Source organism: Hyla sarda, chromosome 3 (genome assembly GCF_029499605.1).
Source record: "Hyla sarda isolate aHylSar1 chromosome 3, aHylSar1.hap1, whole genome shotgun sequence".
In the NCBI taxonomy this organism is placed as follows: Eukaryota; Metazoa; Chordata; class Amphibia; order Anura; family Hylidae; genus Hyla; species Hyla sarda.
In genome coordinates, this window is record NC_079191.1 from 11,967,490 (window position 1) to 11,983,368 (window position 15,879).

Here is a 15,879-nt window from a genome sequence, read left to right on the forward strand (position 1 = left end):
ACCCAGTCAGAGGCCATATGCCCAGCAGTAGGTGAATTGATTTAGCATGCTAGGGTCCCATCCGAAATGAGGCCACCTCCGCGTGGTGGATGGGGGACACGTTTTGATCAAAAAGTGCGCTAAAAGCCTCTATTTTTTTGACCAAGAGTGCTGCTGCAACCTTTCTTTCTTTTTTATATACTCAGTATTTTCCACAGCAACGTGCACCCGTGTATTAGGTAGGTAGGTGCTGGCTATTTTTCTTTTTTGTGTTTTTACTTTACAAGCAAGGGGGAGTTGCACCCTCTCTAGCCCTGCACCCCTCCCTGTTCACAGGAGGTTTTAAATTGATAGTGGATCCTGCATGTCACCCAGTCAGAGGCCATATGCCCAGCAGAAGGTGAATTGATTTAGCATGTTAGGGTCAAGAAATAATAATTCTTTTTTAAGTTCAATTTGACCAAAATTAGGCAAAGAATTGTTATTCTTTTTTGACCAAACAGAGCTATTTAAGATTCTTGTATATACATTTACCATATAACCTGTTTAATTTTAATGGACATAAGTTTATTTATTACATTTTCTATGATCTTAGCTATGGAATATGATATTTTATTGGGGTTAAACAAGAGCACATTGGTTGTTTTTTCTTAAATGAATTTGTTTGTTCTATAGAGCACATAGATATTTGCAACCAGCCACAGAGCGGATTAGAGATTTGCATGAAAAAATAACCTGCTAGAAGAATGTATCTGAGTAATGGAAACAAAACTGTTATAAAGAAGCTGAGCTGATCGGATCTGTATACAAAACCTTAGACGATACAAGAAAGAGAAGATTGTACATCTTAGAAGGATGACTGCATTGTCTCTTCCATACATTCTCCTGGCCGTGCTCTATGTGGAATGTCTGGTGGGATTCACAGTAAATATGATTATTGTGGTGGCTAACTTCATGAAATGGAAAAGCCTGATATCTCTCCTGACCTGTGATAAGATCTTTAGCTCTTTGGCCATGTCCAGAGCCTTGTATTTTATATGTGTTGCTTTGCGGAACTCCATCTTTCAACTTCTTCCATGGCTAATAAAAAGCAAAATGTTAAGGTCAACCGTGTACATTCTGACTTTGTTCATGTTCTCCAGCAGTCAGTGGTTGGCCACTCTCCTCTGTGTCTTCTACTGTGTGAAGATTGTGACCTACAACTATAAACTCTTCAACTTCCTGAAGACCCAGATCTCCACCATGGTCCCGCAGTTTATTCTCGTTTCTCTGATAATCTCACTGATCTCCAACCTTCCATTGGGTTGGTTTGGCTTTAAATTAGAGCCACAAAATTTATTGAATGGTTCCAATGAATCTATGATGGACTATGGAAGTGGTATTGTTCCAGACTTTAATAGTCGGTTCCTGATCTTTACTGTCGGCTCCTTTCCACCATTTGTAATATTTTTTGTTGCCAACTCACTGTTAATCCATTTCCTCCTCATTCACGCCAGACGGGTGAGGAGCAATGAGTCACATATCCAGAGCCCAAACCTAAAATCTCACTTTGATGCATTGAAAAGTATGAGCTTATTTTTGCTGCTACAGATTATGTTTTTTATATGTATGAGTCTTTTCACGTTTGGTATATTTTTTACTTCCAACTTTAAAATGCTTAACAGTTCCATAATAATGTGTAGCCTCCCATTGGTCCATTCCCTGTATGTGATCTCTTCCAGCGGTGAAGTGAGGAAGATGTTTATCTCAATGTGTGGGGGTGTTATCAGAAGTTCCTAGAGGATCCTGTACACTCCTCTCACCCATGTATATAGAATTATTGTAGTTATGTAATTGGCTAGTAAATACTTCCAGATATTTTTGAAAGAAATTAAGGGGGGGGGGGGCTATTTTGTTTGTAATACAAATATCTAATATTATCATTAATGGAAGTTAATCATCATAAATTTTGTGTTTTGTATATTTATTTTGAACTGTATTATATTTTAATTATATTTTGTTCACCACAATATGCAGCACTATTTAGCCCAATAGGAGAAGAAGGGTGCCAGCATCCCAGATCCAGAACCACTTGATAAGTACAGAATGGTGCAGAAATCCCCAAAATGTAAAGAAATGTGATTGATTTCACTCATGTTCGAACAGCTGCTTAAACATGAGTTGAATAAATCGAAATAGTTTTGGAGTATTTTGGAGTGCTGCGCTGTGTACTTATTTGAAGTGGATCTCGGTCTGGATCTGGGACCCTGGAACCCTTCTTTTTCTACTGGGCTATGTAGTGCTGCATTGATTTCAATGGGATTCTAATGCACTGTGCACATGTTGTCCAGAGAAAGAATAGACATGTCTACTTAGCGCCCACCGGAACATTCAAATGCGTGGAATGTCTGCCAGTATTTTCCAGGTGGACATTGCGCCCATGTTCGGCCATGTGAACATGGCCTAATAGTTACAAAATGGAAACATGGTCTAGCCAATCTAAGATTCTAAGAATACACCACATTTATGAAAGTATATCATATTGTCTGATAAATCTGTAACATTCTTAGGCTGTCTATTCTAAGCTTAAAACAACTATTAGTGGGGGAAAGTTTCTGAGAAATGTTCAAAACGTAATAAATGTCACCGAACTGTGAGACAGTTTTTGGTGCGTATTACATCATAATTCTGGTGCTTTTGCAATAATTAATCTGCTCAACGATTTCTGTTTTACAAACTGAGATCTAAGTAATGAAGCTGAAGTAGAATAAATAAGATATTCTTATAGTTTAATGCATCCTCTTGTATATGATTTTACCTTTAAATATTTAATGTGGAATTAATAATAAACATTTATTTTCATTGGCATATTTACTCTTTAGAGACATAGTCGTCTCTAGGACTCATCTTTTCCTCATTGAATTTTGATTGTAATATTTGTCATTTTTTATCAACGTTGTGTGAGACCTTGTTTTGTTTGATGTATTTTAGTTAACATTAGGCTGTATTTTGAGGTGCAATTATTTGAGTGGTTTGTTTGTATCAAGTTGTGTTTTAGTATAATTTTAGATCATTTTAATTTAATTAATAATAAAAAAAATAATGAATTTGATTCATAAAAAATTGTATTTCTTGATTTTTTTATTAAATCATTGGAACAGGATTGAACTCTTTATCTTAACGTTATAACATAGTTAAGTTTTTATTCCAGCAGAAATGGGAAGGTAGCCCTGCGGTACTTTTTTTCAACATAGTATTACACTAATAGATGATCTGTAACAACCAACAGATTCATCGTTCTTGAGCAGTCACAACACTACCTATTATTTTTGCTTTTCTCTATAGATTGGGACATAATGAGCAGAGTCATCACACGATCATTAGAAGGACCAGTCACCTTTATTATACTGTGGAAGGGCTAAATGGACCAAGTTAAGAACTCTATACACTATAAACTGTATATAGATTTGTATGTGAAGCTTTTCTGCTGATATGAGAGTTCTGTGGGAAGGGTTGTTCTCCACATGTTTTTCGACACATTAACCCCTTGCCGCAAAACACCGTTTCTAAACGGTGCTGCGGCATGGGAGGGTTGTGAAGCAAGCTCAGGAGCAGAGCTCGCATCATACCCGCACGGTCCCAGCTGTTATCAGCAGCCAGGACCCATGGCTAATGACGGACAACGCAGTTCAGGCAGATGTCCGGACCCCCCGCCATCTGAAACATATCCCCTATCCTTAGGATAGGGGATACGTTTTTCAGGACTGGACTACCCCTTTAAGGTCAATATTTAAAGTCATTATATTGCTGTAATCCTACACCCCTGAGGAAGTTGCCTAACAGCGACAGAACGCGTGGGGTTCTGTGGGTTTCACATGTTGTAACCTGTTTATACCTGAACCCGTCCAATCGCATGTCTAGTACCCTGAATTGGTTTGCTTGTTTTAGGTTTATAGCTATTGTCATACTTATGCTCTATAGGGCAGCCAGTCCAGCCTGTGTACAGAGTATAGGGCAGCATTGTTTGCCTTGATGCCGCACTGTAAATATGATTCTGTACACTAGGTGACTGTGTTTTTTTCTGTCACATATATGGTTTAGACATTAGGTTGAAGTTTTGGATGGACTGAGTAGTGCCATTTACTAATATTTATGTCCAAATGAGGGTTGTTATATCCTCCCCTCATGTTTTTGTAGGAGGTTGCTCTAGTTACAGCTATTTTAATTGTTTTAATTTGCATTGTGTCTTTTTATATCCATGTAGTTTTGTATATTATTTGCTAATAAAGATTAATATTTCATACAGAATATTGTTGTTACTGATAGGTGTGCATTGTAACTTAGTATATCCGCTTTTTTCTTTCTCCTTCTGTCCTATGATTTTGGATCAGAATTTGTCGATGTGCAAACCATCCCTATAAGTTATCTCTATAAGTTAACCCTTGAATCACTGTCTCCCTGCAGAACTGGAGCCCTAGGATCAGTCTTCCCAAGAACAACATTTCTCCTGGGGTACTCGGGTTTCCTTTCACACGCACAGGCAAATTTGATTAAATTAAATGCATTATTGTAAGCACACTGGGGCCAATTAATTATTATAAACAAACTGGGGCCAATTCATTATTATAAACAAACTGGGGACAATTAATTATTATAAACACACTGGGGCCAATTAATTATTATGAACACACTGGGGCCAATTTATTATAAACACCCTGGGGCCAATGCATTATTATAAACATGCATGGGGCATAAATTTGGGGGACAAAGTAGTAGTTTAAAAAACCCCGCCGGGAGCCCTGAATGGCTTCTCGATGCCTGCCATTCAGTTCATCTGGCAGGGGATTTAAAATGAAAGTTTACACAGTAGTATATACATTGCAGGGGAGCAGAGCATGCCGCCCACTCCCCTGCTTTATAACTGCTGATCACATCGGGTACAGACTCTGTTCCATGATGGGGGTAGTAGTAGAAACACTAATGTACTCTCCCCAGCCACCTGCAGACTCCCGCAGCAGAGGAACTACTACTCCCATCATGCAAAGAAGTATGTTCCATGATGGGAGTAGTAGTAGTCCCGGCTGTGGGTGTCTGCCGACAGCTGATACTAACGGATGAAAAACTGATGCAAATGGATCCCACTAAATGGCATCCTTTTGCATCAGTTTGCATCCGTTATTAGAATGGTCCAGTGTGCAGGCAGGGCACTAAATATGTAGCTGACAATAATAAAAATGTAGTGTGTGTGTTTTTCCCTTTTTTTTAAACTTTTTTTTAGGTAGTACTACTACTCCCAGCATGGAACACACAGTTTCGTGATGGGAATAGTAGTACCTATACTAATCGACAGATTGCCGTGTCACTTTTGACACCAGTTGCGATCCTCCTATTTAATGTATAGATGTGGGCGGCCACTCTTCCATGGTCCCCTACACTGCCGTATATATACACCTATTCATATTTCCCGCAAAGAGCTGTGAAAAAATCTCTTTGGTCCTTACCAACTATCAATTGTCTTTACAAAGAGTTGTGGGCAAACTCGTGACCTGAGGTCCTCCAAAGGTCCTTTAGCACACCACAGAGGAATCTACTCTAGTCACATGACCTAAGGTCCTGCGACGCTATACAGGTAAACAAGATTTATATATTATATAGATGTAACACATCAAATTTAAAGATAAAGAGGCGACTGGGGACTTACTCAGCAGGCGGACCCCATCCCTTACTAGGAACTCTGACTTTGGGGACACCCTGACACTAGGTACGGTATGCAATACGGTACCGGGACTCCACAATAAATTTGGCATACATAAGCAAAAACACTTTTTTTTAGCATACATAAGCAAAAACCAAGAAATGACTTAAGAACACCACTTTGTAACACCACCTCTTCTCCTCTGTGACTTTTCTGCTCTAAAGCCGCATTTGTGACAAAAATGTGTGATATATATGTATTTATTTCATTTTTTTTACCACTTTATTCCCCTAAACGTGCTAACCCATTTTTTGTATGTTTTTTTTTTCTCATTTCAGTTCCGTGTATGCAAAGGACTACTTTGGACTATGGTGACCAACATTTTTCTTGTTTAATATTAATAAAATGGTTAACAAGGGTTTGTTTTCTTTGGAATAAAAGTCTTCAAAACGTAGTGGTTTTTTTTTTAGTTTTCTTAAAAGGCTTAGTAGTGGAAGCTGTCTTATAGACAGAATCCATTACTAAGCCAGGCTTAGCGTTAGCCCAAAAAAAAGATAGCGCTAACCCCCGATTATTACCCGGTACCCACCGCCACAGGGGTGCCAGGACCAACAGGCCCAGAGCATAAAAAATGGCGTTCCTGGGCCTAGGCGGTAACAGGCTGGTGTTATTTAGGCTGGGGAGGGCCAGTAACAATGGTCCTTGCCCACCCTGGTAACGTCAGGCTGTTGCTGCTTGGTTGGTATCTTGCTGAGAATGAAAATACGGGGAACCACACACATTTGTTGAATAAATCTTTTTTTTTTAAACGCATAGGGTTCCCCATATTTTCATTCTCTGCCAGATACCAACCAAACAACAACAGGGTGGGTGAGGACCATTGTTACTGACCCTCCCCAGCCTAAATAACGCTAGCCTGTTACCGCCTAGACCCAGGAGTGCCATTTTTGACACTCCGGACCTGTTGGTACCAGCTCTTCCTGGCATTCCTGGGGCGGTGGGTTCCGGGGTGATATTTTGGGGTTAGCGATAGCTGTTTTTGTGGCTGACGCTAAGCCTGGCTTAGTAATGGATTCCGTCTATTGGACAGCTTCCCCTGTCAAGTAAGTTAAAAAAAAACATAAAAAAAAATTATTCCAAAAAAATACTCCCCCACAAGCCCTCTTTAACCATTTTATTAATATTAAACTGAAAAAAAAGTCATCAACGTAATCCTCAGAATCCGAAGAAATCCTCTGCATACACGGATCTGAAATGAGAAGAAAAGAACACGGAAAATATGTTAATACATTTATGGTGCCTCCAGCAGTTGCTAAACTTCAACCCCCATCCCATGACAGGAGTTGTAATTTAGCAACAGCCTGGGAAGCTCGCTTATCTCCCACCAGCCTGCACCGCATGACTACAACTCCCAGCATGTCCTAACTGTAAAGGCATGCTGGGAGTTGTAGTTGTGAGGCGTAGGCTGGTGGGAAATGTGCGGGTGGGTGACAGGGAAGCTTGGCACCCACTCGCACACCTCCCACCCACCTGCGCCGCATGACTACAACTCCCAGCATGCCCCTACAGCAAGGACATGCTGGGAGTTTTAGTTGTGTGGTGCACGGGCGGCGGGTGGTATTTGTGGGGAGCTGCGTGCTGGTGACATACTGCAGGTGGAGGGTGTATGAGGGGGGCAGCGGGTGATAGATGCGGGCAGGTGGTGGGGAGCGGAGCCGGACGGGAACCTTGAATATAATACTACAGCATTGTCATTTCATATTCCCAACATGGAGCTGTGATTGGCCGAGGGTTCTGGGCCAATCACAGCTTCAGGAGGGAAAAATGAAACTACAGTGTTGTAGTTTCATATTCCTGTGAGCCGGCGGAGGAGCGGAGCACTTGTCACCTGCGCTGCATGACCACAAATCCCAGCATGCCATTACAGTAAGGACATGCTGGGAGTGGTAGTTGTGTGGTGCAGGCAGGTGACAAGTGCTCCACTCCCCGGCAAGCTCACAGGAATATGAAACTAGGACACTGTAGTTTCATTTTTCCCTCCTTAAGCTGTGATTGGCCCAGACCCCTCGGCCACTCACAGCTCCAGGTGGGGAATATGAAATGACAATGCCGTAGTATTATATTCATGGTTCCCGGCCGGCTACGCTCCCCACCACCCACCCGCATGTATCACCCACTGTCCCCGCATACACCCACCACCCGCAGTATGCCACCATGCTGCCCCCCCTCCATATACCACCCACGCACCACACAACTACAACTCCCAGCATGTCATTGCTGTAAGGGCATGCTGGGATTTGTAGTCATGGGTGGCAGGTGGGTGGGAGATAAGCGGGTTTCCCTGGCTGTTGCTAAACTGGAGGTTCGCTGTTTCTAAATTACAACTCCCATCATGGGATGGGGGTTGTAGTTTAGCAACTGCTGGAGGCGCCATAAATGTATTACCATATTTTTTGTGTTCTCTTCTTCTCATTTCAGATCTGTCTATACAGAGGATTTCTTCAAATTCTGTGGATTACGTCGATGACAGGGTTTTTTTTTTTATTATTTAATATTAATAAAATGGTTAAAGAGGGCTTGTGGGGGAGTGTTTTTTGGAATACATTTTTTTTTAAACGTATGCTTTTTTTAAAAAGTTTTCTTAACAGGCTTAGTAGTGGAAGCTGTCCAATAGACGGAATCTATTACTAAACCGAGGCTTAGCATTAAAAACAAAAACAGCTAGTGCTAACCCCTGATTATTACCCCGGTACCCACCGCCCCAGGGGTGCCGGGAAGAGCCCGGACCAACAGGCGCAGAGCGTCAAAAATAGCGCTCCTGGGCCTAGGCGGTAACAGGCTGGCATTATTTAGGCTGGGGAGGGCCAGGAACAATGGTCCTCTTCCACCCTGGTAATGTCAGGCTATTGCTGTTTGGTTGGTATCTGGCTGACACTGAAAATAGGGGTAACCTTATGCGTTGTTTTTTTATTATTATTTAATTTTTTATGCAAAAAATGTGTGTGGTTCCCCATATTTTCATTCTTAGCACAATACTAACCAAGCAGCAACAGCCTGACGTTACCAGGGTGCGCAAGGACCATTGTTACTGGCCCTCCCCAGACTAAATAATGCCAGCCTGTTACCCCCTAGGCCCAGGAGCAGCATTTTTGACTGTTGGTACCGACTCTTGTGGCGGTGGGTACCAGGGTAATAATCGGGGGTTAGCGCTAGATGTTTTTGGGGCTAATGCTAAGCCCGGCTTGGTAATGGATTCCATCAATTAGACAGCTTCCACTACTAATCCTGTTAAGAAATAAAAAAAATTTAAAAAACAGACATTTAAAGAAATTTTATTCCAAAAAACACTCCCCCACAAGCCCTTGTTAACCATTTTATTAATAATAAACAAAAAAAAAAATGCTGATCACTGTAGTCCGAAGTAGTCCTTTGCATATGCAGAACTGAAATGAGAAAAAAAATGGGGTTAGTAGAGGGGAAATTTAGGGGGAAAAAGTTGAAAAAAAATTAATAAACACATACATATGGCACATTTTTTGTCACAAATGCGGCTTTAGAGCAGAAAAGTCAAAGAAGAGAAGAGGCGGTGTTACGAAGTGGTGTTCTGAAGTCATTTCTTGGTTTTTGCTAAAAATTAGTTTTTGTGTTTTTGCTTGTGTGAGCCAAATTTATCAACCCCCCTGTGATAGTATGATAAACGTGTCACATGTAAGAAACACTTACACCAGCTCTGATGTTACCCCCTTTTACGATGGATGGAAATAAACTTGGAAATTTTTTTATCACATCCCTGGTGCTTTGGATTTTCTCCATGAGATTGTCTACTGCATATATATTTTACCTAGTATTTTATATTATTTAGTTATCTACAGGACCCCAGGGTTGTCTTCCCATATTGCCTATTGTTACAGCATACATAGATTGTAACATACTAATAAATAGGCATAAGTACATTATTAAAGTCAATCAAAAATGTTAATCCAGGTAAATATAATAACAAAAAACATTACAAAGCATTTTTTCAAAGAATATTTATTATATATTTAACACCACAGCAAATTACACACACACTTAAAGTGAACAGCAAATGGCATCAAAGGTATCAATAAATATAAAAAATATAAAAATGTAAAAAATATATATATATTTTATCCTAGGATGTTAACTACACAATCTTATATGCCTGAACCTGATGGTTTGCTAACGAGACTGCTCTTGACTTGTTATTGTCTTTCTATTTTTATATTGTTTATATCTTAAATAACCTGATGAAAATAATAAATAAAACAGTTATTTAAAAAAAATAAAATAAATATATATATATATATATTAAAATTTTCCAAAATGCTACCAAAAATTAAAACTAACATTTATTAATCTATAAAATAAAGTCTAGGAAAACTAGAATTCATCTCACAAATTTATTTTTCTCACACAGAGACATCTATGAAACAGTGGCAAACTGTTTTAACTAGAAACGTGACAAACTGATTAAAACTAACTACATCTCTATGGAGGAAATAAGGCCAAATAACTAGAAGGCTATGTTCATACAGTGCATTTTCATGCATTTTTTTTGTTCCTTCATGCATTTTTTATTATAAAATATGCATGAAAAACAGGTATAAACATAGCTAAAAAATAAATTGAATGTCTGCTGATTACTACAACTCCCACCAGTCCACCACTGCATGATGGATACTTCAGCTTCCACCAGTCTGCCACTGCCTGCTGTCCGCAAACTACTACAACTCCTACCAGTATATCACCTTTGCTGCATTTGCAACTACAGGCCTACACATACACAACCCATGATCCCCAAAAAAGAGACAATTTTTTTTATTCAAATGCTATTTCTTCTTTACTATTTTTGGACACCAATCCTGTTGCAACTCCCAAAAAGGGAGAATTTAGGGAGCCTTTGAAAAATCCATGGTGTCTTTACTTGCCAGACTCAAAACCTGTTGCTACTTCTAAAAGGGAGAATTTCTTTTATATACTTTTTAATATTTGCTAAATCTTTTTCTTCACAATCTTAAGACACTATCACCAATCCTGTTGCAACTCTGGAACACTGGAAAAAAAAAAGCCACTGCATCTTCCAATACATCAGTGTCCAAATTATACAGAATAAACTACTTAAATGCATTCCTAGGAGAAAATAGCAGCTTAAGAGCTCTTAGGCAGTGTTAATTTCAATGCCGGTTTGTGGAGAACCTGTTCACCACAAACCAAACTTATTCAGAAATTTCAGTGAGTCCGCAGAACAAAACTTTTGAAAAGTTAGATCAACTCTAAACAATATCATATTGGGGGACATTTATAAAAGTATTTTGAGCCTTTATTGTGTACAAAAGTTGAGCAAAAAGTAGCACATGCGCCTAAGCGCTTTTTTGTGCGACTTTTGTGAATAAGCAAAATGTTACAAACAGCCTTACCTAAGCAAATTTCAATTTTCACTTTGCAGTGGTTAGGTATTTAGGATGTGCGAAAATAGCACAGAGGCAAAAAAAAAAAAAGTCACAAACCCCTTACAAAAAGTCACAAGTCTACTCCAGGTCTCACCTGGAGTACAAAACTCCCGTACGTGAGCAAATTTAAAAAGTCTCACAAAAGTCTCAGCTATGACTTTTTTGTTTTGCTTATGTGCTCCAAATTAATCAACCCCCTGTCATAGTATAATAAATATGTAGCACATAAACAAAACTAAAGCAAAAAATGTATATTAAAATGACTTCAGAACTTGCTTACCAAAGCAAACAATGATAACTGTCCCCCAATGTGTTTTCTTATTTCATTTCAGGTTAATTGAATTAAAAATTTTTTTAAGTAATATCCAACTTATTACATATATTTAGCGACACAGCAAATAACAAGCATGCAATAACCTCCTAAACCTTATAACCTTAAACATTAATTGAGCCTGTCATTTAAGATGAACAGCAAATTAATAAGAAGAATTAATAGAAAAATGACAAATTAAAATTTGCTAAAATTATACTTCAAATAATATAAACAAAAACATAAATACACATCAGAAAGAAGTTAAAGGGAATTTCAACGAAATGTAATTAAAAAATGAATTCCAGTCTGATAGAGCAAGTCAATATGGGTGAAAAAGCTGAATGGGTGAAAAAGCTGAATGCATCCCTATATGGGAAATAAGGCAAAATAATGAAAATTCAGATGGAGGAGAGATAGAGGAGATGCATACAGTGCATTTTGTGTATAGTGTAGTAGAATTTAATCTCTTGTTTTATCTAGTCTTCCAACAATAGTTGAGTTGAATAGTTTAAGGGAAGTATAGTTGAATAGTTAGGGGGGAGATGCTATTGACTCACTCCTCTCTAATGATGACTCTGTTCAACATGTCCCAGTCTATACAGCAAAGATGATTTTTTTGATTGTTGTAGTGTCCACATGACAAGTAAAAATACATGACAAGAAAATCTTGCCATCCTAATTTAAGGAAAATGTCATTTCTACAGCTAAGATTATCTAGTTTAGATATCAGTATGACATTTAAGAAATTAATATAAGTATTCAATGGACATTTACATTGTTACAATAACAGAACAAATTGATGTGAACAACTTTCTTACTTCTTTGCTGGAAAACATTATGTAGAGAGAATGAAACAATGGAGGACTACATTTCAATATAAAAAAAATCTCCTTCACAAACTTCAAATTTTAATAAATAACACAAATGTAAAGACTTGTAAATATAAAAAGCATTGTCCGTAACAGCAAAAATAAGCTCATACTTTTCAAAGCAACAAAGTGAGATTGTAAGTTCGGGCATTGATGATGGGACTCGATGCTCCTCATCCGTCTGGTGTGAATTAAAAGGAAATGAATCAATGAGAAGTTGGAAACACAAAAGATTACAAATGGCGGAAAGGAGCCGAGAGAGAAAATCAGCAACTGGTTATTAATGTTTACAACAGTAGCAGTTCTATACTCCGTCATGTTTTCTGTAGAGTTATTTGTTGATATCTTTAGCTTCAAGTCATCAAGTCCATATAAACCAAACAAAAGACTGAAGATCAGTGAGATCAGCAGAGAGACCCAAATCAACCATGGGACCATGGTGGAAATCCGGGTCTTCAGGAAGATGAAGAGTTTATAGTTGTAGGTCACAATCTTCACACAGTAAAAGACACAGAGGAGGGTGGCCAACCAGTGACTGCTGTAGCAGATGAACATAAACTGAATATTAATTATTGATAAAGCAATATTGTTTTTTTTTAGCCATGGAAAAAATAAAAACATAGAGAACCACAGAACAATGCTGAAAAAATAAAAGCCTCTTGAAATCACCAAGGAGCTGAGGATCTTATCACAGTCCTGGAGAGATCTTAGGATTGTCCACTTCATGAAATTAGCCGCCACAATAATCAGATTTACTGTGAATCCCACCAGGCATTGCATATAGATCACAGCTGAGAGAATATAACGGATAGAAAATTCCATTATCATAAGTGAAGAGCTCCCGTCCAAGGGGTGTAATCTCTCCTGTGTTGTCTCAGGTTGTGTATACAGATCTAATAAGGTCAGATTCTTTATAGCAGTTTTGTGTCTATTAATCATGTAAACTGTTCGGCTGGTTTCTATGCAAATCTTCAAGCCGGTCTGAAGTTGCTTGCAAAGCAAAGAACAAACAAATTTATTGAAGAACAAACAACCAAGCCCCTGTTTCACCTCAGTAAAATATCAGATTATACAACTATAAAGCTGTCTGGAGAAAACACATCGACCAGGCTAAATGGTGAGGCCAGTAAACATATAAAAAGGGTCAGACAAAGAAGAAGACATTGCAGCATTGCAGGACACAGGGGTGTCAGACCAGAACGCCGATGAGCGCTAGTTTCGCGTCAAATAACGCTTTGTCAAGGCATGATGGGAGTAGACGGAGCCCCGTCTAAATACTCCCTGTCGGCAATCAGTACAGCACCTTATACAATCGTCTGTATTTAACATCTACAAGAATCACATAGAAAATACAAAACTATATCAAATTACATAACAGAAAGAGACATTTATGCATCTCTTGAATGTGGGAAATCAACCGGGGGCATCCTTTTCCTGTCCTGATTGAATTGATGTGCTCCTGGAACCTATGAAACAAAGGCCGGATTGTTTTGCCTATATAAAATAGGTGACAGGGACATAAAACTGCATAAACTACATAGTCCAAGCGACATGTTATAAAATCGGATACTCTATGATTAATACACCCAAGCTGGATATTCGTAGAGTCTTCAAATTGTTTGTAAAAAGAGCAATGTTTGCATTTAAAATTCCCTTTCGGGAGACTCTTTTGTAACCAGTTTTGGTGATTCTGGGGGATCCGACTTTTAACCAATTCATCCCTGAGATTACATATAAACCATAAAACATATAAAAATGGTGTTGTCGGCCATTTTGTAAACAAGCTTTGTGCAGTAAAGGCTTCTTTCTGGCAATTCTACCATGCAGCTTATTTTTGTTTCAGTATCATTGTTTTGTTCTACTTTATACAACCACAGTGTCTTTTTCCATTACAGTGACAACAGGAACGGTTGGCACTCGAGACCCGTAGTGGTGCACGTGGAAGGCAATACACAGAAAAGGAAAGAAATCCTGGCACTCACTGTTTTCTTCTGCAAATTGTAACATGTTTATTAACACAGTGCTAGTACAAGTGGACGGGTTTCGGCCAAAGCCTTACTCAGACTGACATTGTCAGGCCTTGGCCGAAACGCGTCCACTTGTACTAGCACTGTGTTAATAAACAAGTTACACTTTGCAGAAGAAAACAGTGAGTGCCGGGATTTCTTTCCTTTTCTTTTTCCATTACTGCCTGTATTTCTTCCTGAGGTAACATGTAGGGGTTTTCTTTGCATCCTGAACAATTCTTCTGGTAGTTGTAATGAAATATTTCTTGATCTATCTGACCTTGGCTTTGTATCTAGAGATCACTGAATTTAAGAAAAATAAAAAATAAAGTTTGATTTGCTTCGAATAAGTTCTACACAAACCGGAAATGTAATAAGGCTTAAAACTTGCGTATAACACTGCATACGAGGTCATGTATACACTTAAATATTGTAGTGACAAGTCCACAATTAAGTATTATTTATATCACACTCTGCATATACCGTATATGCTCGAGTATAAGCCGACCCGAGTATAAGCCGAGACCCCTAATTTCAACCCAAAATCCCAGGAAAAGTTATTGACTCGAGTATAAGCCTAGAGTGGGAAATACATCATCCCCCCCTGTCATCATCCAGACCCGTCATTAACATCCTCATCATCATCACCGCCTGTCATCATCCAGACCCTCATCATCATCTCCTGTCATCATCCCCTTGTCATCATCCCACACATCCCCCCTTCATCATCCCCTTGTCATCATCCCCACCCCCCTTCATCATCCCCTTGTCATCATCCCCACCCCCCTTCATCATCCCCTTGTAATCATCCCACACCCCCCCCTTCATCATCACCTTGTCATCATCCCCACCCCCCTTCATCATCCCACACCCCCCTTCATCATCCTCTTGTCATCATCCCACACCCCCCCCTTCATCATCCTCTTCTCATCATCCGCCCTCAGTGGTCTACAACCTGCGGACCTCCAGAGGTTTCAAAACTACAACTCCCAGCAAGCCCGGGCAGCCATCGGCTGTCCGGGCTTGCTGGGAGTTGTAGTTTTGAAACCTCCGGAGGTCCGCAGGTTGAAGACCACTGCGGCCTTCGACATCATCCAGCCCCCTCTCACCCCCCTTTAGTTCTGTACAGTACTCACCTCCGCTCGGCGCTGGTCCGGTGCTGCAGGGCTGTCCAGTGAGTAGGTCGTCCGGTGGGATAGTGGTTCCGGGCTGCTATCTTCACTGGGGGCGCCTCTTCTCCGCTCTTCCGGCCTGGAATAGAGTCGTTGCCTTGACAATGACGCAGAAGTACGTTGGCAATAAACGTACCTCTGCGTCGTTGTCAAGGCAACGTGACTATTCTGGGGCCGGGCCCGAAGCGCTTAGAAGAGGCCTCCCCGGTGAAGATAGCAGCCCGGAACCACTATCCCACCCGACCACCTCCTCTCCGGACAGTCCTGAAGCACCGGACCAGCGCCGAGCGGAGGTGAGTACTGTACAGAACTAAAGGGGGGTGAGAGGGGGCTGGATGATGTCGAAGGCCACAGTGGTCTTCAACCTGCGGACCTCCGGAGGTTTCAAAACTACA

The 15,879-nt window shown here is 39.9% G+C and overlaps 1 protein-coding gene across 1 annotated transcript; it reads left to right on the top strand.

Moving 5' to 3' along the window:
• The first annotated feature begins 834 nt into the window (after window positions 1-834).
• On the top strand, window positions 835-12,784 carry LOC130360943 (taste receptor type 2 member 4-like). The gene is made up of 2 exons (XM_056563500.1): window positions 835-1,543; window positions 12,636-12,784. Exons 1-2 carry the CDS (start codon window positions 835-837, stop codon window positions 12,782-12,784), a joined length of 858 nt encoding a protein of 285 aa, XP_056419475.1.
• The last annotated feature ends 3,095 nt before the right edge of the window (window positions 12,785-15,879 follow it).

Excerpts from the sequence above, each read along its gene's own strand:
- LOC130360943 (XM_056563500.1), top strand. The coding sequence starts at position 835 with ATGACTGCATTGTCTCTTCCATACATTCTCCTGGCCGTGCTCTATGTG. Across the intron at positions 1,544-12,635 it reads TCACTTTGATGCATTGAAAA|AGTTATTTGTTGATATCTTT; the intron begins GTATGAGCTTAT and ends TGTTTTCTGTAG.